This window comes from Anopheles bellator, chromosome 2, assembly GCF_943735745.2.
Source record: "Anopheles bellator chromosome 2, idAnoBellAS_SP24_06.2, whole genome shotgun sequence".
Lineage (NCBI taxonomy): Eukaryota > Metazoa > Arthropoda > Insecta > Diptera > Culicidae > Anopheles > Anopheles bellator.
This window is the reverse complement of record NC_071286.1, coordinates 81,737,383-81,761,033: the sequence shown is the minus strand read 5'-3', so window position 1 is coordinate 81,761,033 and position 23,651 is coordinate 81,737,383. Positions and strand designations below refer to the sequence as shown.

Below are 23,651 nucleotides of genomic sequence, written 5' to 3'. Positions count from 1 at the left end.
ACAATCCCAATGTACGCGAGCTGGCGGAGAACTACGATTGGTATATTCTGCCGGTTGTGAATCCCGACGGGCTCCACTACACCAAGACGGTGAACCGGATGTGGCGCAAGAATCGATATCCCCACAACGTGCTGTGCTACGGAGTGGATATGAACCGTAACTTCCCCGGACACTGGATGGGTATGACTATGCATACAGGAGACGAACGGTCCGTGAACTGAAAGAGATTCGTTGGCTTCTCATTACAGAGGGAGGAGCATCAGCCGTTCCATGCACGGACACTTACGCTGGGCCGGAACCGGGATCGGAAATCGAGACCAAAAACGTCATGAACTACTTCATGAGCGTCAAGGACAACATTCACGCCTATCTCTCTTTCCACTCGTACGGGCAGTACATTCTATTTCCATTCGGACACACAGGAGCTGAATATTCGGAGAACTACTACGATATGATGGAAATGGGAGAGGCGAGCGCCATTGCTATTTACGGAAGATACGGTACCGCCTATGAAGTAGGCACAACAGCTGATGTATTATGTAAGCCCCCGTTTGTTTCTTAACTGTGGAAACAGTTCCTTTAACACATGCACGATTTACACTCCATAGACATCGCGTCGGGATCTTCCCCTGACTGGGCCCACGGTACACAGGGTACCCCCGTAGCCGCGACGTTCGAATTCCGTGATAACGGGTACCACGGGTTCATTCTGCCCCCCGAACAAATCATACCCAACGCCATGGAAGTAATGGACGGTTTGATAGCCTTCCTGCGGAAAGGCAAGGAGATTGGCTACTTCACGGTGTGAGCTAGTGGATCGTTTTTTCTTAACACTCTTATCAGCGATCGACGCACCGTCGAGATAACGAAGGTCATGGATTCGATTGGGGTGTGAAACAATGTGATGCTTAATAATAAACAAAACGGATCGGTTGCCGTCTACTTTATTGCTTGATAATGAATTTATTGCGTAAGCTCGTCCAGACTGCGTTGATCATCAACATCGAAAGGCTTCAGCTCCTGTCCAGCGATAAGTTTGTCGTAATCTTGGAGTGATGTAAAAAACCTGGCCTTGGCAGCTACCAGACTTGACTAGTCTGGCGGTCAGTGGGTCAATGCAGTTCTCGTCACGGTTACATCTTTGTCCTCTAAATACAAGTATTACACATTTTCTCGGAAGAATTAAGTAAGGGCGTTCTCGTCATATCAGTTGGAAGTCTATACACCCAAGCTCTCTCATCCAAGTCCATATGAATGTTAACAGTCTTCAAACAAAGTGTCAGATTATGAACTTCTTATACCGAGGTACCACCGGAAACCGGATAGTTTTCAATTTGCTGAACATCAAACAATTCTTAAGGCGAGCTCTTCGAAATTCGTACTATCAAAACGGACCGAATCCCAACTCGAAAAAATCTTTGGATGGTCTGTGATAGCCCTCCTACGTACAATTAAGCAAAAGGATACTTCCAATGGAGTTGAAGATTCTGACCGCAAACACAGATAGTGTCTATCAATCACGATGCTATCATCGCGATCCGCTACCGTGTCAGGTGTAGTTTATCAACTGAATAACGCGAGTGACTTGACAATCGTAAAACTCGATAAGACCCGTTGCCCAATAAAAGAGGTTTGAGTCTGTCATTCAGGATCACCACGAGCAGTGTTCGACGATTGTGTTTTGTAAAACGATGACAAACGGTCGTCTCTTGGCGCTTGCACTGACGTGCCTCGTGGCGGCGGTGCGTGGATTAAGCTACGAAAACTATGCCGCTTACAGGATCGCCATCGAGACCAGCGAGCAGTTGGCATTACTGCAAAGCTTAGAATCAGCTCGCAATGGGGTATGGAACTTGTGTGAACTTAGTCAACGGTGTCACAAATTCATTTCCCACATTCGGTTTCCGCAGTTTACGTTCCTAGACTACCCGGGCCAAGTGAACCAAAGCGTGGAGGTTGTGATTGCTCCCAGCGATGCAAAACTCCTGGTGGATCTCCTCAGAACGCACAAGTTGCAAGCTACGTTGCTGACGGATAACTTGCAAAAGTAAAACCCAGCAGTTGATGGTAAGATTCAGGGGCCTTGCGATTGAACTGTGTTCCCTTTGTTCGCAGAATCATCGACCAAGAACGTCCGGCCCGTAGAAAGGACGAAGGCTTCGGGTGGGACGATTACCATACGTTGGAAGAAATTTACGCGTGGATCGATGTCATGGTGGCGCAACATCCGTCCGTGTTGTCGGTCGAATCGATCGGTAGGACGTATGAAAATAGAGACATGAAGGTCATCAAGCTCTCGTACGGATCGGGTAATCAGGGTATTTTCGTCGAAGCCAACATTCATGCCCGCGAGTGGATCACTTCGGCCACCGTAACATGGATTTTGAACGAGCTGCTCACGTCAGAGGATCCCCGTGTACGCTACATTGCCGAAAATTACGATTGGTACATCGTTCCCGTGTCCAACCCGGATGGCTTCGAGTACACTCATACTACGGTAAGATGCCAAATGAACAATACCAGCACGCTCGGACAAACAACTATTGCTATTGCAGGATCGCCTTTGGCGTAAAACGAGAACCCCGCACAACCTGCTTTGCTACGGCACGGATCCTAACCGAAACTTCAACTTCCAGTGGAACAGTGAGTAGGAAAATAGTTGGTCGGAATCACAAAGGGGGCTTAACCCAACATGCTGCTTACAGACGGAGGTACATCAACGACCCCGTGCTCGGACACCTATTCCGGACCGTATCCGGAGTCGGAGGTGGAAGTTGCAAACCTGTCCAACTGCATCCGCTCGGTCGCCGGAAACATTAGGCTGTTCCTCTCGATTCACTCGCGGGGTCAGTTAATTCTGCTCCCATTCGGTTACAACGATGCACCGCGCCCTTACAACTACCAGGATCTACTGCAAGTTGGCCGTCGTGCCTCGGTCGACATGTACCAGCTGTATGAAAAGCCCTACCGCGTTGGCACTACGGCCGATGTGTTGTGTATGTCCCGAGTGGGGAACCCGAAAATGGCTGACTCTTGGCTGACAACCCTTTCCCAATGCAATTCCAGATATCGCTTCCGGCATTGCCGTTGACTGGGCCTTTGCTGCCGCGGGTATTCCGCTTTCCTACACCTTCGAGCTGCGCGATCAAGGAGAGTTCGGATTCATACTGCCCGCCGACCAGATTGTGCCCAACGCCGAGGAGCTACTGGAAGCATTTGTTGGCCTCATCGATGAGGCAAAGGTGCTGGGTTATATGTGATGGAAGCGAAACCGTCTCGAAGACGCCGCTTATCGGAAAGTAATAAAGGCAATGGATGGTCTAATCTAATCGACAATATGATATGTTCCTATTATTGCTTTGTTTGCCCTTCTTGAAGTTTGTACTATTATGCTTCATAATCGCTTATCATCCTTCACCAATCGTCTGGCCACTAGCTCCTTGCAGTTTATTTATAGAATCCTGTTCCTATTTTTAGGTTCATGGGTGGCTGGGTTCCCCGTATTAGCCCATACATTATGCTTCACGCAACGGTTTGGTTAATAAAGAAGGAGCATGAATGAATCCCGTGCGTATCGTCTCCCGAATGCCGATCCTCGTAATGCCAATCCTATGGAAATACCAATCCAGTGGGCGGTATCTTATCAAAACGGTGGAATTTCCCGCACTACAAAGACCTTATCAAATACCATCTTTTTATAAAATGGCAATTCATTTGTACGTCATAAAATCAGATTTGGCAGATAGTGAGATGGGGTGTGTTTGGGGTCCTTTCTAAATACCGCTCCACATTATCATTTTGCCGCTCTCATTCGTTCCCGATATGAAGCGAACCTATAAAAGCAGAGTGGCTGATCTGTTTTAGAGTGAGATTGACTCAATCTTACGTGCAGTACCCGTGACGGACGATGTGGATTAAACTCACTCTGTTGGCGCTGGTGGCGCTCGCTGGCGGCAGTTCCGCCGAGCAAGCCCGGTTTGATAACTACCGTGTGTATGAAGTATCGATCGACACGGATCGTCAGCTGCAGGCGTTGCAGCAGCTGGAACAGAACTCCGATGGCTACAGTTTCTGGGAGTCACCGGTGCAAACCGACATGCGCCTCAGCATGGTAGTGCCACCGCACAAGTTTGCCCATTTCGAAGAGCTGACCACCGCCCTGTCGCTGAAGACTCGCCTGCAGATTGAAGACTTTCAAAAGTAAGCCCGCAACGGCTTCGGAGTGAGTTGAGCTGAGCTGACTTGAGAACTTCCCTCCCCATTCCGTAGAGTGATCGACAGTGAGCGTCCGATGCGGGACAGGCGCGCTACTTTCGGCTGGACCGATTACTACACCGTCGACGAGATCTACGCCTGGATGGACGCCACGACGGCCCAGTACCCCACCATTCTGAGTGGCACCGTGTTCGGCCGATCGTACGAAGGTCGCGACCTGAAGGCTATCAAGCTGTCGCACAAGGCAGGCAATCCTGGTATCTTCATCGAGGCGAACATCCATGCGCGCGAGTGGATATCGTCAGCCACGGCCACGTGGCTGCTGAACGAGCTGCTCACCTCCACGAATGCCGCCGTACAAGATCTCGCCCAGAACTACGATTGGTACTTCATCATGGTCGCCAACCCGGACGGGCTGACCTACACCAAAACGACCGTAAGTGAGCGCAGGCTATCATCGCCATCGATTTGTCTTGATCAATTTGTTACCCGCCTAGAACCGCCAATGGCGCAAAACACGTCAACCAGTGAACGACCTGTGTGTCGGGGCCGATCCTAACCGCAACTTTGACCACCAGTGGATGAGTAAGTGTATCGAGCAACGGGTTCCCTGCGGAAACGGTCTTCCACTAGACACTGTATACTTTCACTCCAGACGGTGGCGCATCGTCCGTGCCCTGCTCCGATACCTTCGCTGGAACGGCACCGTTTTCGGAGCCCGAAACGAGAGCGATGGCCAACTACTACGCGACCATTGCCAGCAACATCAACATCCAATTCTCGTTCCACTCGTACGGCCAGTACCTGCTGACCCCGTTCGGATACAGTGGCGCTCCCCGGCCGTCCAATGATGCCGATCTGCAAAGGATTGCCACCGTCACGGCTGCCGCTATTCAGGCTACTCACGGAACCCGCTACACGTACGGCAACAGCGCTCAAGTGTTGTGTAAGTCTGCCTCGGAGATACGTCACGCGCTGGCCAACTAACAGCCTTTAATCCTTTTGGGTCACCCTGCCAGATACGACGTCCGGAAGCACGGTAGACTACTTCGTCGGCGTTCACGGAACGCGCCTGGGCTTCACGTTCGAGTTCCGCGATACCGGAGCCACCGGGTTTGTGCTACCAGCGAACCAGATCATTCCGAACGGCGAAGAAACACTGAACGGCATCATTGCCTTCGTCGCCGAAGCGAAGGTTCTCGGTTACGTTTAGGTTGTTTTTTATTGGGATTATGTCAATAAAACGATACTTGCAGCACATAACGCCGTCTCAGTTTCTTTCGGCTTGCGCCTTAAAGTGCCGTGTGTACGAGGCCAACAACTCGTCCATTTTGTAGCCCTGTTTCGTTTCAAGCAACAGCTTGGTAGCGCCCATCATGTTGCCAAACTTTACGTGGAAGTACGTATTGCCGGAGCTCCAGAAGTTGAGCTCACGGTAGCCGTAGCTACCCAGCACCTCCTTCGTGTGGGGTTCGATCAGATGGAAACCCTGCCGATTGATCGCCACCAACACCGTGCCCGGAAGGTTCTGGTCCGTGGCCTGTTTGGCCACGAAAAACGTTGACCCGAACATCGGGAACTGGTGGGCCAGCTTCAAAAACTCCAGCTTGGCCTCGCTCACCGATATACCCCGGAGCGTATCGATCTTCGCCACAATGTCCCGCTTCCAGTGATCCAGCTTCTGCAGCCGTTCCGTGTCCTTGGGCAGCAACGTAGGGAGCAGATCGGGGAACGATTTTTGTAGCTGCTTCACATCGTCCACCTCGTACTGGGCCCAGAACCCGTAGGCCGCCAGATCGACCGCTTGTTCCTTCGTGAGCTGGTAGTAACCCTGCAGTAGCTTCGGTAGCTCCTGGTGGAAGTGGAATATCTCGTCCGCATTCGGATCCCGGCCAGGGACCACCCCAATCCAGAGCTTTCGCATGAAGAACATCTGGTACTCGCACTGGATGCGATCGTCGTTCGAACGTGACGGATGCGTCTCACGCATCCACTCCAGCAGCTCGTACACGAAATCGAAAATGAAGTACTCCTCCGGCACGGAGAAAACCTTGTCCATGACTTTGATGAACAAACTGAAACCTTCGCCCGACTTCAGCTCCAGCCGCCGGCTGATGGCTTGCATCAGATCCTTGGCCTTGGTGGACGACTCGATCTGGAACGCCTCGTCCGTGTCGTCCGGGAAGTACACCTTGTGGTAGATTTCCACCGTCCGGTAGCGGATCGCTTCGACCTCCACCACGTACGGTGGATAACGCCGAGGGCCTACCTTCATGGTTTTCTGTAGCCGCTGCAAGCAATCCGCGGCGAGTGGGTGCTTGCGAGTGCGCAGAAACGTAAACAGTTCCTTCTGCAAGCCCGTGCTCGGCAGCATCACCCCGGTGGCAAGCCACAGCAGATCCCAGCCGCGCTCCTCGCTGATCTGTATCCGGTTTTCGGTGAGCTGTCGCATAATCTGACAGTACAACTCATCCCGCAGCAGATCGTCGCCCTGAGCCGGTGCGAAGATTTTCCCCACATCCATCTGATCGCGGCTCTTCGGAAGATCGCCCATGTACTGGAAGACAGACACGAGACGAGACACTGGTAGGTATGCCCGATCGAAGGAGCGCCCCTGCCTACCTTCAAGATGAGAGTGAACAACGAAACGGCCGTGTCACACTTCTCACGGTCGTTCTGCAGGCGCTTCAGCAGTGGGGCCTTCATGGGGTCACGGGTGTGCTTCCAGAGATCTTCAACCGTTGACTTGCGCACACTGGCTATGCTGGTGGAAGAGGCAGCGATACTGCGGAGAAAACGACGGTGCCGGTCAGCAATGGAACCATGGAACATCTCCGGGACGTCTGCGGGACTTACGTGATTGGCGCGCGGAAGTACTCCGTAGCGTAACGCTGAAGAGTGTGCATCCTTTTACGCTGGATCGTGTTGTAGATGGGACCGGCGTGCTTCTTCACCTTGACCGCATTCTCCTTCTGGACCAGGATTAATAAAATGTGTGATCATGCCCAGATGCCCAGTGCGCCCTATGGTCCGTTTCACTTACCTTGTAGCAATTCAGTACCGCTCCCGATGGTGGCATGATCGTGGGCAAAATGTAGATCGACTCGGTCGGAAAGTATCCAGCGCGGCCGTTACACTCACCGTAGGCCCAGGTGGAGTCTTCGGCCATGATCGACTCACCGGTGAAGCCCTGCCGGAGCGTGATCAGATCACCCTGCACCAGGCTGAGCATCGACTCGTCAGTCGTTTGCGGCTTGTACGGCTGCACAACAACGGCAAAAATGGTGCGCTTCTTCAGCTCGTCCACGATGTAGTTCACTAGCACCGCCAGTACCCGGGCATCGAACGTTTTGAACGTAAAGTCCTCTCCCTGGATGGTGCTCAGGTACACGCTGCCCACGTCCGACTCGTCGTCCTCTTCGAAGCCCATCTGGACGATCTCCGGGTAAGATAGTTCCACCAGCACCTGTTCCTGTTCGTCAACGAAGAAAACGCCGGCCCAGTTCACCGCCACGATCACGTTCGCGGACGGCAAGGTCGGTCCACCCGACTGGACCGCTTCGAAGAACCGCGAAAACATCATACCCCAGGTGATCTTCGCGAACAGAACAATGTCCTCTTTCGCCACGATCCGCTGCAGGTGTTCCTTCACGCAGCGGCTCCGCTTGAACGCGGTTTCTACCAGCTGCGCCCAGCGCGGTGCCGTCTCCGGGCGGAGCACACTCTTCGGCAGGAAGTCCTTCAGCCGCTCCTGTAGCGTCTTGCCGTTCAGAGCAGCCCCGTACTCGGCGTAGTACTGGAGGGCCGCCAGCATCGCCAGATCCTTGTCCGAGTTGCTTACCAGTTCGCCCAAGTTCAGACCGCGCGTGATCTGCGCGTAGATCAGCTCGGTGGCGACCGGATCGGCGGCAGGATCGTGCCACGGGGCAAACAGTTCCTTGCGGAAAAACACCTTCCACCCGGCCGTCCGTTCGCTCGAGCCTTGCTCCTTCGCGTACTGCTCGCAGTTCGAGATGGCGTCCATCAGGAACTCGCCGCCACTCTGCAGCGACAGTATCTTGTCGTGCAGCGTGACGAAGATCGAAAACCCGAACCGATCCTTCAGACCCACCAGGCTGGCGAGCCGCTCGCACAGCTCACCGGCCGTCGTGGCCGAGTCCGTCTCGAGCGCCCGGCTCGTCCCGTCCATCAGTATCACCGAGACCGGGATGGGTCGCTTCGTTTTGGTGGCCTGCAGCTCCAGCAGGGACGGTGGCTGCCGCCGGGTACCATTCGCCAGTGTCCGATCAAGCCGCTGCTCACAGTACGGCGCGTACAGTTCTGGGCCGTCCCGGATGAACGACCGGAGGTACTTCTCGAAGCGGCCGGACGGTGGAAAGCACCCGACGCACAGTGACAGCAAGATCCAGCCCTTCGCATGGGACGTCGCCGTCGGATTGTTGGTGAGCTGTTTGCAAATCTGGCAGAAAATCTCGTCCCTCAGCTGCCGGTTGAGGATCCCGTGGCCGATGATGAAGTGCAGCTTGTCCAGGTTGCTGGTGCGCCCGTTGAGAAACTCCTGGTAGTCGGTGATCTCCTCGCTGTTTTCCACGATCGACCGGAGCTCGCTGGGAATTTTCGACTTCTTCTTCAGCGTCTTGTGGATCAGCTTGCGGTCCTGCTCCGACAGCGTTTCCTGGAACGCCTGAAAGTCCTTCGTCTTGGCAAAGTTGCGCCCCATCGTGGCGGTCACGCGCTGCATCACCGGTTTGTGGCGCCCCTCCTCACTCTCGTCCTCGTACTTGGCGTCCGCCATGTCGCCCATGAAGCGGAGAATCGTAATCCACAGTGCCTGCCGGAGTAACGAAGGGTTAGAGACGCAGGGCGCGGGCTCCAGAGTGTCCAATGCTCACCTGCGCCGAAATGACGTCGGCCGAAATGGTGAGATCGAGCAGCGAGGACTTTAGCTTCCGCTTGCTGAACTGATAGGACGCACTGTTCGCGAAGTAGGTGGCGGCGAATTTGGCAAAGTTGTAGTCGGAAAGATCCTCCCGGAAGCTCGCGGCCTGCTGCAGAGCCGAGCCGGATACGCCATCGCTGCCGGTGCCCTCGGGTTCACCACTCTGTGAATGCAAAGTACGATCAACAACACTGTTACTGCTAAACAATCTACGATAACGAGCCGATGTGGAAACGAGACCGAGACCAATGATCCTTATCGGTAGTGTGATAGGGGGTTGTGTGGTTTTCGTGCAGCATTATGTTAGTGGTAGCATATCAATCGAAAAGCTTATCACTAGATTACTTATCCCACGGTTCACAGTGGTGGACTGTGGCTCTGTATGTCTGGGGAGTGAATCATTCCCTGTCAATACCTCCCTGTGCCCTGGTGGAGAAAGCGCAGAAAATGTGCAGCGGTGTGAAGGTGTGTGTCATCGGCCATTGGTAAAATATACAAATGTGCACCGGCGGTTGTGTTGGTTCTGGTGGTTTCTGTGTACGTTTAATGTCCGGTGTTAGTGCTCTTGTTTAGATCCCGCCCCGATGCCTATCTAGCTTTATGGTATCTACAAATTTTTACAATCTACGCCGAGCCAAGCGAGTGATATCACTAAATGGTATGCGGAAACGCGGTGCCACGGTTTGTGGCTGCCTCATAAACCCCCCGAACGTCCTCCTAACGTAACGTCAAACGTCCTCGCTGATCAATCATCCACAGTTCGGACCAGATTCGATCCCGATATCTTGACACGGGCGGGCAGGGAGTTGTCATGTCAGCACAGGAGAGCTTAGAGCCTGCCGCCGATAAGAAACCCGATATGAGGCTCGGGCAAACTCGGGCTCGGGCTGGTACCGGGATTCCTGCTCCAGACATGGACCACTTCGGGGCGGGATACGATCACTCACGGTGTTAGTAAGATGGTGCGTGTGCTTGTGGCTCAGTTCTCTGCCCTACCAACCTTCGCTACCTTTGTGTCCCAACTAAAACTTGTATGTACAGACGGGGCCATCCGCGCTTCCTATCCTTCGAGTGCGTTCGAGAAGCGTTCCGTTTATTTACATAAAAATCTTGTACTAAATATCGAAGCTGGTGTATGGTGATGTCTGATGTCCCTTTATTCCATCCGTTGCTCGGCCAATTTCGGGTTATGGTGTGTGGGGATGCGTGTGTGCGTGTTAGACAGGTGTCTGTGTCCCTTTGGGGGGGTGTTGTTGTTGAAAAGCGTACGGCCCGATAGTGGGGTTTTTGAAAGTGAGATTAGCATCCTCGGATTCCCCTTGTGCGGACCCCGCTGCTGGGTCTAGAGTCTAGATGATTCGTAATAGTTAACGGGGCGTGAAAGCAGCTTGGTGGGTATGATTTTTTTGTTGCGACTCTTCTCTTCGAAGTACTGGCGCATCTTGCTTACGGCGGGCGCGGGTTTCCGCTTCGGTACCGGCTCCGGGCTCGCCGTACCTTCGAGAAACCCGAACACATCGTCCACGATTTTGTTGTCGTCGTCCACGCTGATGCTGGCCCGGGTGGCCACCACCACGGCCGGTGCCAGCGGGCGGCGCGGCTCCGGCTCGGGCGCCAGCTCCCGGTTCAGTTCGTCCACCCGCAGCCAGTAGTTGTGCTCGGCGTCCTCCCGCCAGCGCGGATTGCCCGACTGCTTGAACTGGCTTTCCTCCGTGCGCATCAGAATGAGAATCTCCGTCATGCGGCGCGCCTTGTGCGTGATCCTGTCACGCAGGTTCCGCCGCGTCAGGTACCCCCGGCACTGGGCCTGCAGCTGCACGATCGCACCCCGCAGTCGGCCGAAGGCGTACGTCTGGGTGCGCGATTTGATGGCCGCCTGCAAACGCCGGAACCCGTTGCGCATCGTCAGATAGTTCGCCCGGTAGCCGCGGGCTCGCCAGTGCCGCTGGATCGTAATGGCGGCCTGGCGATACCGGCGGATGTACCTGAACAGCAGCACCCGCCGGAAAGCCCGCTGGATCAGGACCACGTAGCGCAGATAGACCCGCGAGCGTTCCGATTCGAGCCGATGATCGTGGCTTTCCTTGAGGAATATCTTGGTCTTACCGAACTGGAAGTCGTCCGGCACGCTGGACGCGGACAGCACCGTCACGCAGATGGCCTTCGCCGCCTGCACGCAATCCACCTTATGGGCTGGCCCGATGCCCCTGGCCAGGTGCCGGTACCGGTCCACAAAATCGCGGTACGTGTGCCTGATGGCGTAGCCAGCCTTCCGTATCTTGGCCGTCTCCATCATGCCCGAGTATCGCAGCTGGCGCACGCACAGCGTCTTGTCAATGAGCTGCAAAGTATAGAGACCGATCAGACCGATTGTCGTCACAAGTTTCCCGCGGTTTCCTGGCGTACCTTCGGTTTCTTGACATCGTTCGGCTTAATGCAGCGAATAAAGTACGGGTGGCAAGACGACAGGGTACGCATTAGGGCGTCGAGAGAGTTGCGGAACTGCAGCGACAGCGTGATTGACCGCTTGCTCGTGTCGAGCGAGTCGTCCGAGCCGAACAGCGCCGTCAGGAACTCGTTGCTACTCTTCGTTACCAGCTCCTTCAGGTCGGGGCTGAAGGAGTCGCGGTTTTTCTCCAGAAAACCGTCGACCCGATAGTACACTACGCCGGCAAAGTGCTGCACACCGAAGGCAGGATCTTTGTCGTACTTCGGCTTGACGTACGCCGTTTTCGGGCCGTGCGTCGAGTGTAGCTTCGAGAGCATGGTCAAATCCGTCCCCTTCGGGAACCGTGTTTCCTCGTCGATCAGCGACATCAGGTTCAGGGACTTCATGCCGATCATATCCAGGATGTCCTGGTTGTCGATGAACTCGATGTTGGTCCAGTTGATGCCCTCTCGAGCGTACTCCGCTTGTTCCATCTAAAACGGACGATTAGTACGCTGTTTGCGTCTCTTTCCAGGACTCGCCCGAGTCTACTTACCTTAAAGATGTGCTTGACGAAAAACTGCTGCAAATTCTCGTTCGCGTAGTTAATGCACAGCTGCTCGAAGCTGTTCACTTCAAACTGCTCGAACCCGAATATGTCCAGCACGCCGATGGAGTGGAAGCGTCGCGCCGTCGACGGTTTGTAGATCGCCTTGTTGATCTTGCCGACGATCATGATGAACAGCTTTCCGTAGATCGCTTTCACAAACGCGTCCCGTGCCTCGATCGCGTGATCTTTCGAGAGCTGCGATACAACCCGTTCGCCCTGTGCAATGATCGTCTTGCGGGTCAGGGCAGCCAACAGCTGCGCTTTGGAGACGCCCAGCAACACGGCCACCCTGCCCACATTGAGCGTGTCGTTGATCTCCACTGCATCGATGTTCTGCACAACCGTCGCCTTGTACTTCACGTTGCCCATGTGCAGTATCGCCGCCAGCAAGCCAAGAATCGACAGGATTTCCTGCTCATCGAACGCCAGAACCTTCATGGCGGCCCGAACGTCCGCAAACTCTTTCGCATCGTTCCGCCCATCACAGAGCAGCGTTTGACCGCTCGTAAGATAACTGTACTTCGCCGGGTCCTCCAGATCGAAGCGCTTGCGCTCGTCCTTCGTCATGCCGGAGAGCATCGAGTAGAAGATGTGATAGTTCCGCTCTCCCCGGTTCTGCCCTACGATGCGCGACTTCTCCAGCAGGTATTGCTCGATACGCGCCCCACCGATGGAACCCTCGGCCGTAAAGTGCACGTCGATGTACTTGCCAAACCGGGACGAGTTATCGTTCCGGACGGTTTTCGCATTCCCGAACGCCTCGAGAATGGGGTTCGACTCGATGATCTGCTGCTCGATCCACGAATGTTTCCCGCTGGTCGCGGCCAGATACTGCAGGATCAGCTTGGTGCTCTCGGTCTTACCGGCGCCGGACTCACCACTGATCACGATGCACTGATCGCGCTTCTCGCGCTTCATCTCCTGGTAGGCACTGTCCCCGATGGCAAATATGTGCGGTGGCAGCTCCGTCAATTTCTTTTCCCGGTACAGGTTGATTTCGTTGGTGGTGTAGATGGACAAAATTTCGTACGGATTAATCGCCACCAGCATGGTTCCGGTGTACGTCTAACGGGGATGAAAACGAGCAGACCGATCAAGAGGTTGGCCTTTCTTAGCTACCACCCGCCCTCGGACAACTCGAATGACCTACATAAATCAGCTTCTGGCGATACCGTACGATGAGGTTACGCAGTATCGCGTACTCCTGCAGGTCGCCGAGCGTTATCATATCGTGGACCGTACGCTGTGACGTCACGTGCATTGGTTTGATTATCTGAAACCGGAGAACAAGACGCTCAAGTGTGTGAAGATAGCGGGCAGAACAAAACTGGCTACGTACCTCAGCATCCTTGACCCAAAACTCTTCCCCATCGTCGTTGATGACCAGCGTTCGGCCATCGTGCGTACGCAATACCCGTCCAGCGTACGGTAGTTCGAACTCGTCCTTCTTTTTCGGCTGCAGCCACACCAACTCGCCCTATTTCAAAGTTCCAAAATCACTGGGTTAGACCTGGAGGCCGTGTGCTTCCGCCGGTTTTGTTCCCGAGAACCATAATCGTGTGCTAATCTAATCGATTTTCAAATCCTGACGGGATGGCTCGGTGATTATTGCTACAAAGGCTACATTCATCATTGTTTGATTCATGGATTCGTTCGATGCTGGCAAAACATATGCCAAACACAGGGCCAAAGCACATGCGGGAAGTACTCGTGCCATTTTAAGTACAATAATCTAACCTAATACATCACCAGTTATCGGGCTTCAGGCGAACTTGGCCAGATAAACCGAAACATGTAGCGTGTTCTGGATTTCCGATATCAGTTTCGTTGTTTTAGCACCCACCCGCTTATCCGCTTGAACAGGAATTTGTCACAAAATACGGAAATGTGGATTCGGTGAGCCAGGTATCGATAACGGGGTCCATTTATGGAAGAGGAACGTATACAGATAAAACTGAACCGATCAACAGATCAAGTTCTAAACACCATTAACGGGTCGAGATCAACCAATGCCGTTTCGGTGTTCAATCAACTCAATGTCTACCACCACTCAGCTTACACATCAGAATTCTGGATTGCCACATAGTGTCCATTACAGTTCCCCACTTATCGTGCGCCATCGCAACCACCGCGGCCTATCTCTGACCGAACAGCACTTCGGTTCGATGTTCGCTGATTCGTCATCGAGACACCCTCGCGCCATGATGAGGCGGAACATGACACGTTTAACGGTGTGTCTCCGCCAACGCACCAGCCCGCTTATCCCTTTGGCGACGCTTATCAGCGACTAATGCGATCGGTATTTCACTTCTAACACTGCGTGCTTACCAGCTCCTCCCTCGGTTCCATCGTGGCCAGCGGCAATCCGTAGTAGACACGCGCTTAGATGGTCATCGAGTTTGCACTTCCGCTCAGAAGCAGTACCAATGCCAACGTCACCAAATTTCTGCTGTTTTTGCTGTCGAAGAAAATCGGACCCGGAGATCGGGGCTCGGCCCACGCCAACCGATGCACCAAAACAGCCAAATCTCGCGAACCGAACTACGGCGACACAATCAGCAGGAAGTCCACGGGGAGATTAGAGCACCAATTAGGCGAGACGGAGGAGTCACCACCGTGTAAACTTCCGTCTCCGGGCTCGGTATCAAGTGCACTACGGCACGGCTCTATTGATCGGGTCTGCCCGAGGCGGAATTCGTGTGATATCTAAGAGCCAAGCTTATCAGCTATTGAAACTGCTATCTATACGATACGTTTGCTTTGAAGGTGTGCTGCAGACAAAACGTGTGCTGCAATTGCCAGCAATTTCAGGCTTTGCAAAAAGAGGTATGGTTTTGGATAAAACGGGAAATTAGAATGGGTGTAATTGTGTTTCCTTGTTTTTCGAGAAACTGTGCTTGTTTCAAATTCACGGCAACGGTAAAGGGAAGCTAGTTTGAGTTTGAAAATGCTGTCACCTCGTGCCTTCAGATTTGTACAAACCGCAACTGGGGAGCTACATGAGGCGTAACGAAATGTTTTTGACATTACAGATTAATGCCAAACTGCGAGCGTAAATACTTTTGTAATCAAAACCCCGAAAAACCAAAACAGCGGCGACAATTTGATGGCTCGTGCGATTTCTTTCGTTACTGGAAATGCGAAAAAACTCGAGGAGGTGCGCGCAATCCTGGGACCTACCTTTCCCCAGGTTGTGGCCGTAAAACTTGACCTTCCGGAGCTGCAGGGTGAAATCGATGATATCTGCAAGCGCAAGTGCCTTGAAGCTGCCCGACGGGTTCAAGGCCCGGTGATGGTGGAGGACACGTGTTTGTGCTTCAATGCGCTTAAAGGACTTCCAGGTGAGTGTGGATCGCAAGCGAGCGATCAACCGCGAGTGACGGTGGGATGGATTGCTAAAATTCGTTTCCATTTCAGGTCCATACATCAAATGGTTCCTCGACAAGCTGGGCCCAGAAGGATTGTTCAAGCTGCTGTCCGGTTGGGAAGACAAAACGGCTCAAGCGGTCTGCACGTTCGCGTATACCGACCAACCGGAAGGGGAGGTGCTACTGTTTCAAGGTCGCACCGAAGGCACGATCGTGGAACCACGAGGACCCCGAGATTTCGGCTGGGATCCGATCTTTCAACCGATCGGATACGACACAACGTACGCCGAGATGCCGAAGGAGAAAAAGAACGAAATCTCACACCGGTTCCGAGCACTGGACATGCTGAGGGACTACTTCAAAGCGAAATAAACTGTAATTTTCTTTACTTTATTATATTTCACTACAATCTGTGATGCTCGCTAGATTCCCTAGAACCGCTTACTACACGGACAATTGACATTCGCGTACCGGCATCCCGGTTGCAGTCGTTGTTTTGTGTCTTTAAAATATGTCTTTTAATTGAATGTTGAACAGCTCTCTTTTCAAAACCGTACTTTTGGACTAATCTAAACTAAGCACGGTACGATTTGCTAGAGTATTTCAAAAGGAACGAATCAAACAAAAGATAAACAACGTCGGACAGTCGCGTTTAGTCGGACTTCTTGCTCTTGGCCTTTGGTTTCTTGGTCACCGCACCGGTCGACGATGATTTCTTCGACTTGTCCGAGTTCCAGTAGTACAGCACCTGCAGGGCAATCACCAGGTTGGCGAACGACGAAGCACCGTAAGTGATGATCATCATTTGATCGCCCGTTTCCTGGATCGAGGTAAAAATGCGGGCCAATGAGCCGGCCAGTAGCATGAAGCACGTCACGGCCGACAGCTGCCCGGTGCTGCCGTTGCGGTAGTTGGTCAGCGCTTGTGAAAGCTTGCCGAGCAACAGAATCGGAACGTTGAAGCCTTGCGCCAGCAGTAAGAAACTCAGGGGCGTAAGGCCTCCCATCAGCACGTACACCAGAGCCGAGTAACCCACGGTGAAGGTGGCCGACATCGCGGGAGCACCGTTGAAGAACAGCACCAGAATGGCGATGATAGCCGTCTGCAGAGCCAGGAAGGACGTGTCGCCCCAGGCACTGAACGGGAACCCGCTGACGAAACTGTACGCCATGTGAATAGTTACGGCAAGCAGGTCTAGGCAAATGCTGAACAGATTGATGCCTTTGGCGGATTTATTGGCTAGGATTTTCATTATCTGAGGCACTTTCACCAATACCGAGCCGGCGATGATGCCGAAGCCGAGTCCCTTGCTCAGCAGGGCACGGAAGCAATCACCTAAGGAGCAGAGACAAAATAATCCACACGAAGGCAAAGGTTAATCAATCGCATAACCGCATAAGACATAACAGCGAAACGCCATACCAACCATCGAGAAAGTCAAACTCCAGGAAGTATTTGTCGTAGCACTTTTCGTCCATCAGGAGCAGCATAAACTCTTTCCCGTAATCGACCATCGCGAGGCAGGATTTTACTTTTTCGCTAAATTTACCGCAAAGCAGCAGAAGAAAAACACCGCAAGTTAAATGCCGATGTGTCCTTGCTGACAGCTAAAACAGTGCTGTCAAACAAGACCTGTCGACAAAGCACGACCCTCTTTGCCACCTTTTTGACATTTTCCATATTGTTTTGTGTGTTTTTTGGGCAATAAACGCACTTTGTAATTTGGAAAAGTACCGCAGGCCAATTGTTTGTATTTGTATTTTATAAACTTCTTACTCACTCATTCCACATTTATCAAAACGTTTCGTAAACAATTAACCCTTCACCTCACCATAAGGGTTCGACGAAACGATGTGTCAAACGTCAAATCTAAAATCTCACTGCAATCAACACACGGAGTAAACTGTGCAAAATTTGTGCTGCAATTCTCGATCCCATTCTGCGGAAGATAGTTCCAATAGCTGGCGAATGGCTTCCGCAACCCCGCAGGTAAAGATTCGAAGGCCACCATCCTAAAGTTCTCGAAACAGAAGGTGGATCTTGGCAATACGCCACCTGGTCATCACAACGTCGCAGTGTTGTTGATGTAATCATCCGATTGCTGGCAGGGAGAATATTTCATCATCCTCTTTTGTTGTGTTTACTTTTGGCATGTCCTTCCGCAGGGGGCGAACCTTCTCTATGGGCTGAGAAAGTCGACAAAATTCAGCAAAGGTTTTGGGGCATTGCTACCGCAGGCGTACCGCAAGTTTTGGAATGAATGGAAAAACCAGCAACCCGCCGCAGTGCACTACGTGCCGAAGGAAGGTATGGAACCGCTCCAAATACAGTTATGGCAAAATGCACTAATGTTGGCCTTGCTTTAGGTATGTTCCAACGGGAGGACTTCACAGGACTGGTGACACCGGTCCAGAACGTACCGATACCACTGATCGATCCACCGGAGGCACACGAGGGCATCTGGGGCGGTGAAGCGATAATCAAGGGTTTCCAGAAGCGCACACCATACAAACGGCGAGTGCCACACTTCTGGGTTCCGGTACTGCGTCGCTCGGTCGTCCACAGTCGGGTGTTGAACGACCACATGGCCGTCACTGTAACCGATCGAACGCTCGAGCAGATTCACGACCACCACGGATTCGACCACTATCTGCTCAAAACTCCGGCCTGCGATCTACGTTCGATGTTGGCAATCAAACTGAAAAAGAAGATCCTGGAAGAGCTTGCAGCAGGCTGTCCGAAACTAGCGGCTGAACCGACCAAGCAGCAAGAGTGCCTCCGAGAGTACGCCTGCTACCTGGAGCAGTTCACACCGGAAGAGATCGAATGGTACGGTTTAACGTACGGTGAGGCAATCCTGAAAATGCGAACGATGACGGAGGACAGCGAGGCTCAGATGCCGCAGAAGATCCTTTTTCGCCAGCAGTTGATCGAACAGCTCAAGGCGGCCGGTATCCGAGAGGCACAAGATGGTAGCGACGATGAAGCGCTGAAGGGCATCAAAGATTCCTCGTCGTCGTGGCTTTCGAAGCTCAGCTTCAAGCCGAAAAATTGGTGAGGTTGTACAAAACACAGAAAGGTCCGAGCCGACTCTTCAGACAAACGACAGGACCACCTCCGGCCAACTACCCGAGCAGAGTTCGGTCACTGTACAGCAGCGCAACGCGCCAATAGTCACTGCCTGGACTGGAGGTCAGTCAGGAAGTTAATGAGAATAAACCAATAAATTCGTCAACTGTTACATAGTTATGCATAGTAACAAACAAAACATTCGTCTAACTCATGACAATTGCGCTAAATTTATTCTACGATCATGAGAGGCAGTTGATCGCCGCTAATCCCTCGACAGTGTGAGCTGTATCAACGGCAGTACCTTGATGGACGAAAGATCCGACAGAATGGCCTCAATGTTCTCCAGCGTTGCCACTTGCATCAGGCTCTCGCGACGGAAGCTCAGTATAATGATGGCCAACAGGGATAGTATTTCCAGACTGTCGTAGCCTAGTATTAGATCCCATAGGATCAACAGTTGCTCGGGAGGAAGGTGTCCACTGAAGGCACGCATCAACCATTTGAACACCACGCGAATGCTGTCGATAGGTAACAAACAGAAACAACGGTTGTCCGCTATCAAAAGAAAAAAAGGTCTGTCCCCGGTAACTTACGGTTGGATCTGCAGTTCACGAAAATGGGACCACAGCTGGGGCTCGTGTGTTTGTAGCAGCTTTTCGAAGAGCAAACAAAGACTGACGATGCCCTGCGAATGGGTGTTGATCGTTGTCAGCCGATGGCAGTAGCGGATGTAGAAGGCTCGGAAGGTGTAGTACAGCGAGACAGGGTTATCGTACAGATAGCAGAACGGAGCGGCCAGCATGCAAATCCCGTGGAAGGGTACAAACCCACACGGTGGGCCCTCGTACTGCTTGGCCTTTGCCGAGTTGGTAAACTCCACCTGAATGAGCTGACTGATCTCTGTGTCTCGGCTGAAGCAGAGCATTATCTGGAAAGAAACAGTATGTTACGAGAGATTCCCCCTTCCGGCTACACAGTTCTTGCCTGGTAAAGCACATCTTCGAACACAAAATAACGATCGTCGTTGGTCGCCGTCAGCTGCACGTCCTTGAAGACTAACTTGTCGACGATCGATTCGTTGGTCAGCACCGATTGCCGCAGGCTTTCCCAGTGATCGACGTGCTGCAAGACACGGATGTTCGGAAAGAAAGTCTAACTATGCAATGTGGTCTCGCCTCAATTACTGTCCCACGTACGTGTTGCTCCACATGGCTGCCAAGAACGTAGGACCACAGTGGACCGCGCAGGGGCGGCGGTGTAACGCCCTTCTTCAGTGCCTGCTGGCACAGTGGTGCGTGACGCGTTTTCAGGACCTTCTGGCAGGTAGTCGCCCAGTCACCGAACGTATTGTCGTTCCTGAGTAGCTCGGAAAAATGCACCCGCAGCTCGTACAGGTTCTTGACCGTCAGCGAGATGTGCGAAAACTCCCATTTCGGTAGAAAGCTGAAAGGGAAATGTATATGATGGGTCAGTAGTGTTTGGCTTTGAGTACAGGGGATGTAGGGTTTGGGAACAGGGCGCGCCCGCGCCACCGTCAACCGCCACGGTCGGTGTGTGGAAATGTACTCAGTCTCATCCTGCTTCATCGGTCCCTTGAGCGATAGCAACACGTCGAGCAGATCTTTGGGAGCATATACCGGTCGATAGTTGCTGAGATCGATCTGATAGGTGCTGAGCTCATCCCACTTGGAGAGAATGTCCTCCCGGTCGGATGCGGTTCGCATCTGACCGTGCAGTTGCGCTTTCGATTCCGAGCACATCGAGTTCAACGACTTGCGTACCCGCCGTTCCCATTGGACACCTGCTCGGCGTAGATAGTTCAACGGATCGCTGCTGGCCGGCGTAGGACGAGAGTCATTTTTCACGGTGTTCCTGATCAGATGATAGATCACGTTGCGGATCTCGGTCTCGAGTCCGTTCGCCTTGATGGCAGTCTCCAACGTTTGCTTCATATCGTCCTTGTCCACCTCCGGCGAGCAGGAAAGTTTCTGATGAGAAAGAAAACCGGAACGAGTCAAACACGCATAGCAATTCACTCATTCTAGGCGCACTAGATTGTAGAGAATCTGTGAGTGCACAAAGTAAAGCGCTGCTACGACGAATCTTGACCATTGGACATGCTTACCTGCACCATTTTGTACAGATTGCCGTACAGTTTCATCGTTTTTACATCTTCCGCCAACCGCAGTGCCGTGTGGTGTATGCTGGTGTCCTTCAGCTCCTCCATGAAGCTAATCCGCGAAGCTGGCAGTGGGTAGCTGATGCTGGAAGATTCCGTCGCTTCGGCCAACTCTGTCGACGACTGAGGAAAAACTGTTGTCACAGTTCCGGCCACCAGTGAGGAGCTGCAACTTACCGTAGTGTCTTCTATATCCCGTAGCTTGTTGGCCCTCTCTGGCATCCTTACGGCAGTGTGAGTGGACCCCAGTTTTCCAGCACTACTTGTTGTCCCGTTTTCGCGGCCCCTTACACTCTGAAGCCATTTGCAAATAAATTTTACGACAACCCGTCAGTGGAAAATTTGGTTGCCGGGCACAAACATTAACTTATTGCAGCCAAAACGGAATGGAACGACAGCTTTACCCCTTTTTTTAGAAACGATCGGGTGTACGGTTCGTCCGCCTGGTACGACTGGTTCAGCAGCATTGATTGGTAACTAAATAAACTTGGCGCGCTTGGTTACCCTTGGTTACCGGGTGACCTGTTTTCAGATTTTTAATATTGAACCATAATGTGGAATGTAAGGTTCTTCAAACGAGTTGGGGCGAGTCCTACACTGCAATTAACCGGGTTACGCATCTGAACCACAAGAACCGAACATTCGTCTAATTCATCCATTTAATAGTGTCACTGGAAACAAGAGTCTGCGAAAACAGGTACATTGCACTAAGGAGCTTCTTACGTAGTCCGTTTCCGCAGTGGAGTCCGTTTGCCTACTTAGTCTATAAACGGGAATGTTCTTGTTGCAGTGGTTCACGTGGCACTTAGCACACCACGCCATTAAAAAGTAGCTGATCAATTTAGCCTTAGACGAGAAGTCGTCAACATTTACACAAAATGGTCAAACTTTATTATTCATTACTAATAACGATACTGTAAGAAGGTAACAAAAATGGGTTTTTATTTCCTTTGAGTCAAATGTAATAGAACTAAGGTCAGAAACTCACACAATGTAACTGCTGCTGGAAACTACGAAGCACTAGCGGTGAAAGAAGCAAGACCCAACGAGCGACGATCAATGATCGTATAATGTTTAACCCTCTTCTATTCCCTTCTTGCATGCATGTCCTCATCAGAAGATCCTTCATCACTCACATCCCTCTCTCCCCTAACTTCCTTCGCAAAGTACGATCCTAAGCGTATCGTAAAGAAGTAAATAAACTCCACCAAGCTCAGAATGCTAGCGCCGGTGTACAGTCCCAGGATGCCGCCGATCGACACGACTACGTCGATGTTCTCGCGCACGATCTGTCGCCGGTAGCGCTGTGACGGAAGGGCTATCAATTTGATCAGTACCGAGCGCCCGGTGCGCGGTTCACTGTCCGACTCTCGTCCAACGATGCGTATCTCGTGTTCGGTGCACGATGGAAAGCAATCACAGACCAGACCGTTCGTACGCCACGGTTGCATGATTGTCGTCTGTGGAAACATCAGATCGCGCTGATCGAGACAGTTGAGTCCGTCGTAGCCGCAAACCGGGCTTTTGTCGTGTTCTAGGAGACAGAGAGCGGGAATAGAAAAACCAAGCTTAAACCAACAACTTTCGATGGAGTTGGAGATCGGTACTTCCGAGCAGCATATTGTGATGGCAGCAGTTGCACGTGCGAATCTGGGCGAATTTCAAACACTCCGTAACGCAGACGCTGTAGCTGTACTTCTCGTAGCGGGTTCCGGTTTCCTCGTCCGGAAACACGCACCGCCGGATGTCCTTGTCAACGGTGCGCACCAACGGATCGTTGATGATATTTTGAAGGGTGATGAAAATCTTCCCCGCAAAACCTTCCGGCATCTGATTGAACTGGAGCGTCGTCAGTAACATGTGAGGAATGTCCTCTTCGTTTTGTATATAGGCCTACCGGTAATTGCGGACGAGTTAATCCCATTTTCAAATGGAAACACGATCCCCATCGCCTTACCGTTGTTGCTCTGCTAAAGTTCAGAAGTAGCTCGGCGCGAGGCGCTCCCATTCCCATCTCCATCCGTAGCCACTTGGGACCATACCTGTGAAATGAGATACTCTTACTCACTCGTTGGATACTCTGGCACGGATGCCCGAGTCCTTGCGCTCACTTCTGAACCGTTTGTATGGAGTTCAGCAGAAAACACGAACCCATCGTTGTCTGAATTGTCCGAAAGTACTGGCAGCAGTCGAAGACGCGTCCATTCCAGCTGCACTGGTCGAACAACTGCTCGCAGCTGGCCCGCACGGTAGCAGAGTAATTCGAGTATCCCGTCACCGGACACGGAACACAATCTTTGCAGTCCTTGTACATCGCACAGTAGGACTTGATCGAACCGTAATTGTACAGATTATGGTAGATCAGACGCAACATGAACTCTTCCACGTCGTAATTGTAATCCATTTCCTTGGTCGTGCGAAACCCCTCGATCAGGCGCTGCAGGGCATCGTACTGTTGCTTTGTGTAGCCCATCTCGCAAACGCCCACCGACGGGAAGGTAGTCTTGTCCTTCCGAGAGTCCAAGCTCTCCACCACAATACTGACGGCGTCCCGGCGGAACAGTTCCATGTACGTTTTGATCAGCAAGCAGGCCCAGGTCCAGGACAGGAGGACGCAGGCGAACCAGAACACCCGCTCGGTCCAATGGTACCGCCGGTTGGCAATGTTTCCGATGCCGGCCAGCGAACAGTTCGAACAGTAATCAACCAGCACGCGGTAAAGCGCTCGGAATGCTCGAGTTACACGCATGATGAGAAATGAAAGAGTGGCTCGCTATTTGTCGCCGTTCGGTGACTATACCCGAGCCTACACCGCAGTGTGGATACATTATTCACTCGCT

The 23,651-nt window shown here is 52.4% G+C and overlaps 9 protein-coding genes across 9 annotated transcripts; 5 read left to right on the top strand and 4 right to left on the bottom strand.

Annotated features, from left to right (window-relative positions):
• Positions 1–6: 6 nt before the first annotated feature.
• On the top strand, positions 7–942 carry LOC131212175 (zinc carboxypeptidase-like). The gene is made up of 3 exons (XM_058205940.1): positions 7–180; positions 249–539; positions 609–942. Exons 1-3 carry the CDS (start codon positions 99–101, stop codon positions 806–808), a joined length of 573 nt encoding a protein of 190 aa, XP_058061923.1. The 5' UTR covers positions 7–98; the 3' UTR covers positions 809–942.
• A 707-nt stretch (positions 943–1,649) lies between these two features.
• On the top strand, positions 1,650–3,323 carry LOC131209105 (zinc carboxypeptidase-like). Its single transcript, XM_058202093.1, has 6 exons — positions 1,650–1,844; positions 1,911–2,047; positions 2,116–2,497; positions 2,556–2,643; positions 2,706–2,996; positions 3,067–3,323. The coding sequence occupies exons 1-6, from the start codon at positions 1,692–1,694 to the stop codon at positions 3,258–3,260; spliced, it is 1,245 nt and encodes a 414-aa protein (XP_058058076.1). The 5' UTR covers positions 1,650–1,691; the 3' UTR covers positions 3,261–3,323.
• A 584-nt stretch (positions 3,324–3,907) lies between these two features.
• Positions 3,908–5,464, top strand: LOC131210093 (zinc carboxypeptidase-like). The gene is made up of 5 exons (XM_058203290.1): positions 3,908–4,200; positions 4,270–4,651; positions 4,713–4,800; positions 4,871–5,161; positions 5,235–5,464. Exons 1-5 carry the CDS (start codon positions 3,908–3,910, stop codon positions 5,426–5,428), a joined length of 1,248 nt encoding a protein of 415 aa, XP_058059273.1. The 3' UTR covers positions 5,429–5,464.
• On the bottom strand, positions 5,420–14,541 carry LOC131210092 (myosin-VIIa-like). The gene is made up of 11 exons (XM_058203289.1): positions 14,521–14,541; positions 13,532–13,669; positions 13,343–13,465; positions 12,139–13,257; positions 11,561–12,076; positions 10,605–11,495; positions 9,108–9,317; positions 7,259–9,046; positions 7,072–7,187; positions 6,838–7,000; positions 5,420–6,772 (listed from the first exon to the last, which is right to left on the bottom strand). The coding sequence occupies exons 1-11, from the start codon at positions 14,539–14,541 to the stop codon at positions 5,486–5,488; spliced, it is 6,372 nt and encodes a 2,123-aa protein (XP_058059272.1). The 3' UTR covers positions 5,420–5,485.
• Positions 14,542–15,244: 703 nt separating this feature from the next.
• LOC131208966 (inosine triphosphate pyrophosphatase) lies at positions 15,245–15,941 on the top strand. The gene is made up of 2 exons (XM_058201915.1): positions 15,245–15,533; positions 15,610–15,941. Exons 1-2 carry the CDS (start codon positions 15,299–15,301, stop codon positions 15,930–15,932), a joined length of 558 nt encoding a protein of 185 aa, XP_058057898.1. The 5' UTR covers positions 15,245–15,298; the 3' UTR covers positions 15,933–15,941.
• Positions 15,928–17,152, bottom strand: LOC131208965 (mannose-P-dolichol utilization defect 1 protein homolog). The gene is made up of 2 exons (XM_058201914.1): positions 16,987–17,152; positions 15,928–16,895 (listed from the first exon to the last, which is right to left on the bottom strand). The coding sequence occupies exons 1-2, from the start codon at positions 17,072–17,074 to the stop codon at positions 16,213–16,215; spliced, it is 771 nt and encodes a 256-aa protein (XP_058057897.1). The 5' UTR covers positions 17,075–17,152; the 3' UTR covers positions 15,928–16,212.
• Positions 17,153–17,422: 270 nt separating this feature from the next.
• Positions 17,423–18,859, top strand: LOC131208595 (large ribosomal subunit protein bL28m). The gene is made up of 3 exons (XM_058201393.1): positions 17,423–17,549; positions 17,726–17,867; positions 17,927–18,859. The coding sequence occupies exons 1-3, from the start codon at positions 17,529–17,531 to the stop codon at positions 18,616–18,618; spliced, it is 855 nt and encodes a 284-aa protein (XP_058057376.1). The 5' UTR covers positions 17,423–17,528; the 3' UTR covers positions 18,619–18,859.
• A 35-nt stretch (positions 18,860–18,894) lies between these two features.
• On the bottom strand, positions 18,895–20,881 carry LOC131208594 (TBC1 domain family member 19). Its single transcript, XM_058201392.1, has 6 exons — positions 20,758–20,881; positions 20,199–20,620; positions 19,829–20,075; positions 19,617–19,754; positions 19,226–19,560; positions 18,895–19,150 (listed from the first exon to the last, which is right to left on the bottom strand). Exons 1-6 carry the CDS (start codon positions 20,857–20,859, stop codon positions 18,895–18,897), a joined length of 1,500 nt encoding a protein of 499 aa, XP_058057375.1. The 5' UTR covers positions 20,860–20,881.
• A 1,015-nt stretch (positions 20,882–21,896) lies between these two features.
• LOC131208183 (sodium channel protein Nach) lies at positions 21,897–23,560 on the bottom strand. The gene is made up of 4 exons (XM_058200835.1): positions 22,923–23,560; positions 22,769–22,853; positions 22,419–22,704; positions 21,897–22,345 (listed from the first exon to the last, which is right to left on the bottom strand). The coding sequence occupies exons 1-4, from the start codon at positions 23,558–23,560 to the stop codon at positions 21,897–21,899; spliced, it is 1,458 nt and encodes a 485-aa protein (XP_058056818.1).
• Positions 23,561–23,651: the final 91 nt, after the last annotated feature.

Bases quoted from the DNA above. Each gene is read 5' to 3' on its own strand.
- LOC131212175 (XM_058205940.1), top strand. From the start codon at position 99: ATGTGGCGCAAGAATCGATATCCCCACAACGTGCTGTGCTACGGAGTG. The intron at 181-248 runs GTATGACTATGC...TTCTCATTACAG, and splicing joins CTTCCCCGGACACTGGATGG to AGGGAGGAGCATCAGCCGTT. The intron at 540-608 runs GTAAGCCCCCGT...TACACTCCATAG, and splicing joins CACAACAGCTGATGTATTAT to ACATCGCGTCGGGATCTTCC.
- LOC131209105 (XM_058202093.1), top strand. From the start codon at position 1,692: ATGACAAACGGTCGTCTCTTGGCGCTTGCACTGACGTGCCTCGTGGCG. The intron at 1,845-1,910 runs GTATGGAACTTG...CGGTTTCCGCAG, and splicing joins TAGAATCAGCTCGCAATGGG to TTTACGTTCCTAGACTACCC. The intron at 2,048-2,115 runs GTAAAACCCAGC...CTTTGTTCGCAG, and splicing joins CTGACGGATAACTTGCAAAA to AATCATCGACCAAGAACGTC.
- LOC131210093 (XM_058203290.1), top strand. From the start codon at position 3,908: ATGTGGATTAAACTCACTCTGTTGGCGCTGGTGGCGCTCGCTGGCGGC. The intron at 4,801-4,870 runs GTAAGTGTATCG...CTTTCACTCCAG, and splicing joins CTTTGACCACCAGTGGATGA to ACGGTGGCGCATCGTCCGTG. The intron at 5,162-5,234 runs GTAAGTCTGCCT...TCACCCTGCCAG, and splicing joins CAACAGCGCTCAAGTGTTGT to ATACGACGTCCGGAAGCACG.
- LOC131210092 (XM_058203289.1), bottom strand. From the start codon at position 14,541: ATGGAACCGAGGGAGGAGCTG. The intron at 9,318-10,604 runs GTAAGCAAGATG...TTGCATTCACAG, and splicing joins AGCGGAAACCCGCGCCCGCC to AGTGGTGAACCCGAGGGCAC. The intron at 7,001-7,071 runs GTAAGTCCCGCA...TTTTCTCCGCAG, and splicing joins TACTTCCGCGCGCCAATCAC to TATCGCTGCCTCTTCCACCA.
- LOC131208966 (XM_058201915.1), top strand. From the start codon at position 15,299: ATGGCTCGTGCGATTTCTTTCGTTACTGGAAATGCGAAAAAACTCGAG. The intron at 15,534-15,609 runs GTGAGTGTGGAT...TTTCCATTTCAG, and splicing joins TGCGCTTAAAGGACTTCCAG to GTCCATACATCAAATGGTTC.
- LOC131208965 (XM_058201914.1), bottom strand. From the start codon at position 17,074: ATGGTCGATTACGGGAAAGAGTTTATGCTGCTCCTGATGGACGAAAAG. The intron at 16,896-16,986 runs GTTGGTATGGCG...TCTGCTCCTTAG, and splicing joins GGAGTTTGACTTTCTCGATG to GTGATTGCTTCCGTGCCCTG.
- LOC131208595 (XM_058201393.1), top strand. From the start codon at position 17,529: ATGGCTTCCGCAACCCCGCAG. The intron at 17,550-17,725 runs GTAAAGATTCGA...GTCCTTCCGCAG, and splicing joins TGGCTTCCGCAACCCCGCAG to GGGGCGAACCTTCTCTATGG. The intron at 17,868-17,926 runs GTATGGAACCGC...GCCTTGCTTTAG, and splicing joins GCACTACGTGCCGAAGGAAG to GTATGTTCCAACGGGAGGAC.
- LOC131208594 (XM_058201392.1), bottom strand. From the start codon at position 20,859: ATGGAGGAGCTGAAGGACACCAGCATACACCACACGGCACTGCGGTTG. The intron at 20,621-20,757 runs GTAAGCATGTCC...CTTTCTCATCAG, and splicing joins ATCTGTACAAAATGGTGCAG to AAACTTTCCTGCTCGCCGGA. The intron at 19,755-19,828 runs GTACGTGGGACA...CGTGTCTTGCAG, and splicing joins GCAGCCATGTGGAGCAACAC to CACGTCGATCACTGGGAAAG.
- LOC131208183 (XM_058200835.1), bottom strand. From the start codon at position 23,560: ATGCGTGTAACTCGAGCATTCCGAGCGCTTTACCGCGTGCTGGTTGAT. The intron at 22,705-22,768 runs GTAAGGCGATGG...AATTACCGGTAG, and splicing joins ACTTTAGCAGAGCAACAACG to GCCTATATACAAAACGAAGA. The intron at 22,346-22,418 runs GTACCGATCTCC...TCTGTCTCCTAG, and splicing joins TCACAATATGCTGCTCGGAA to AACACGACAAAAGCCCGGTT.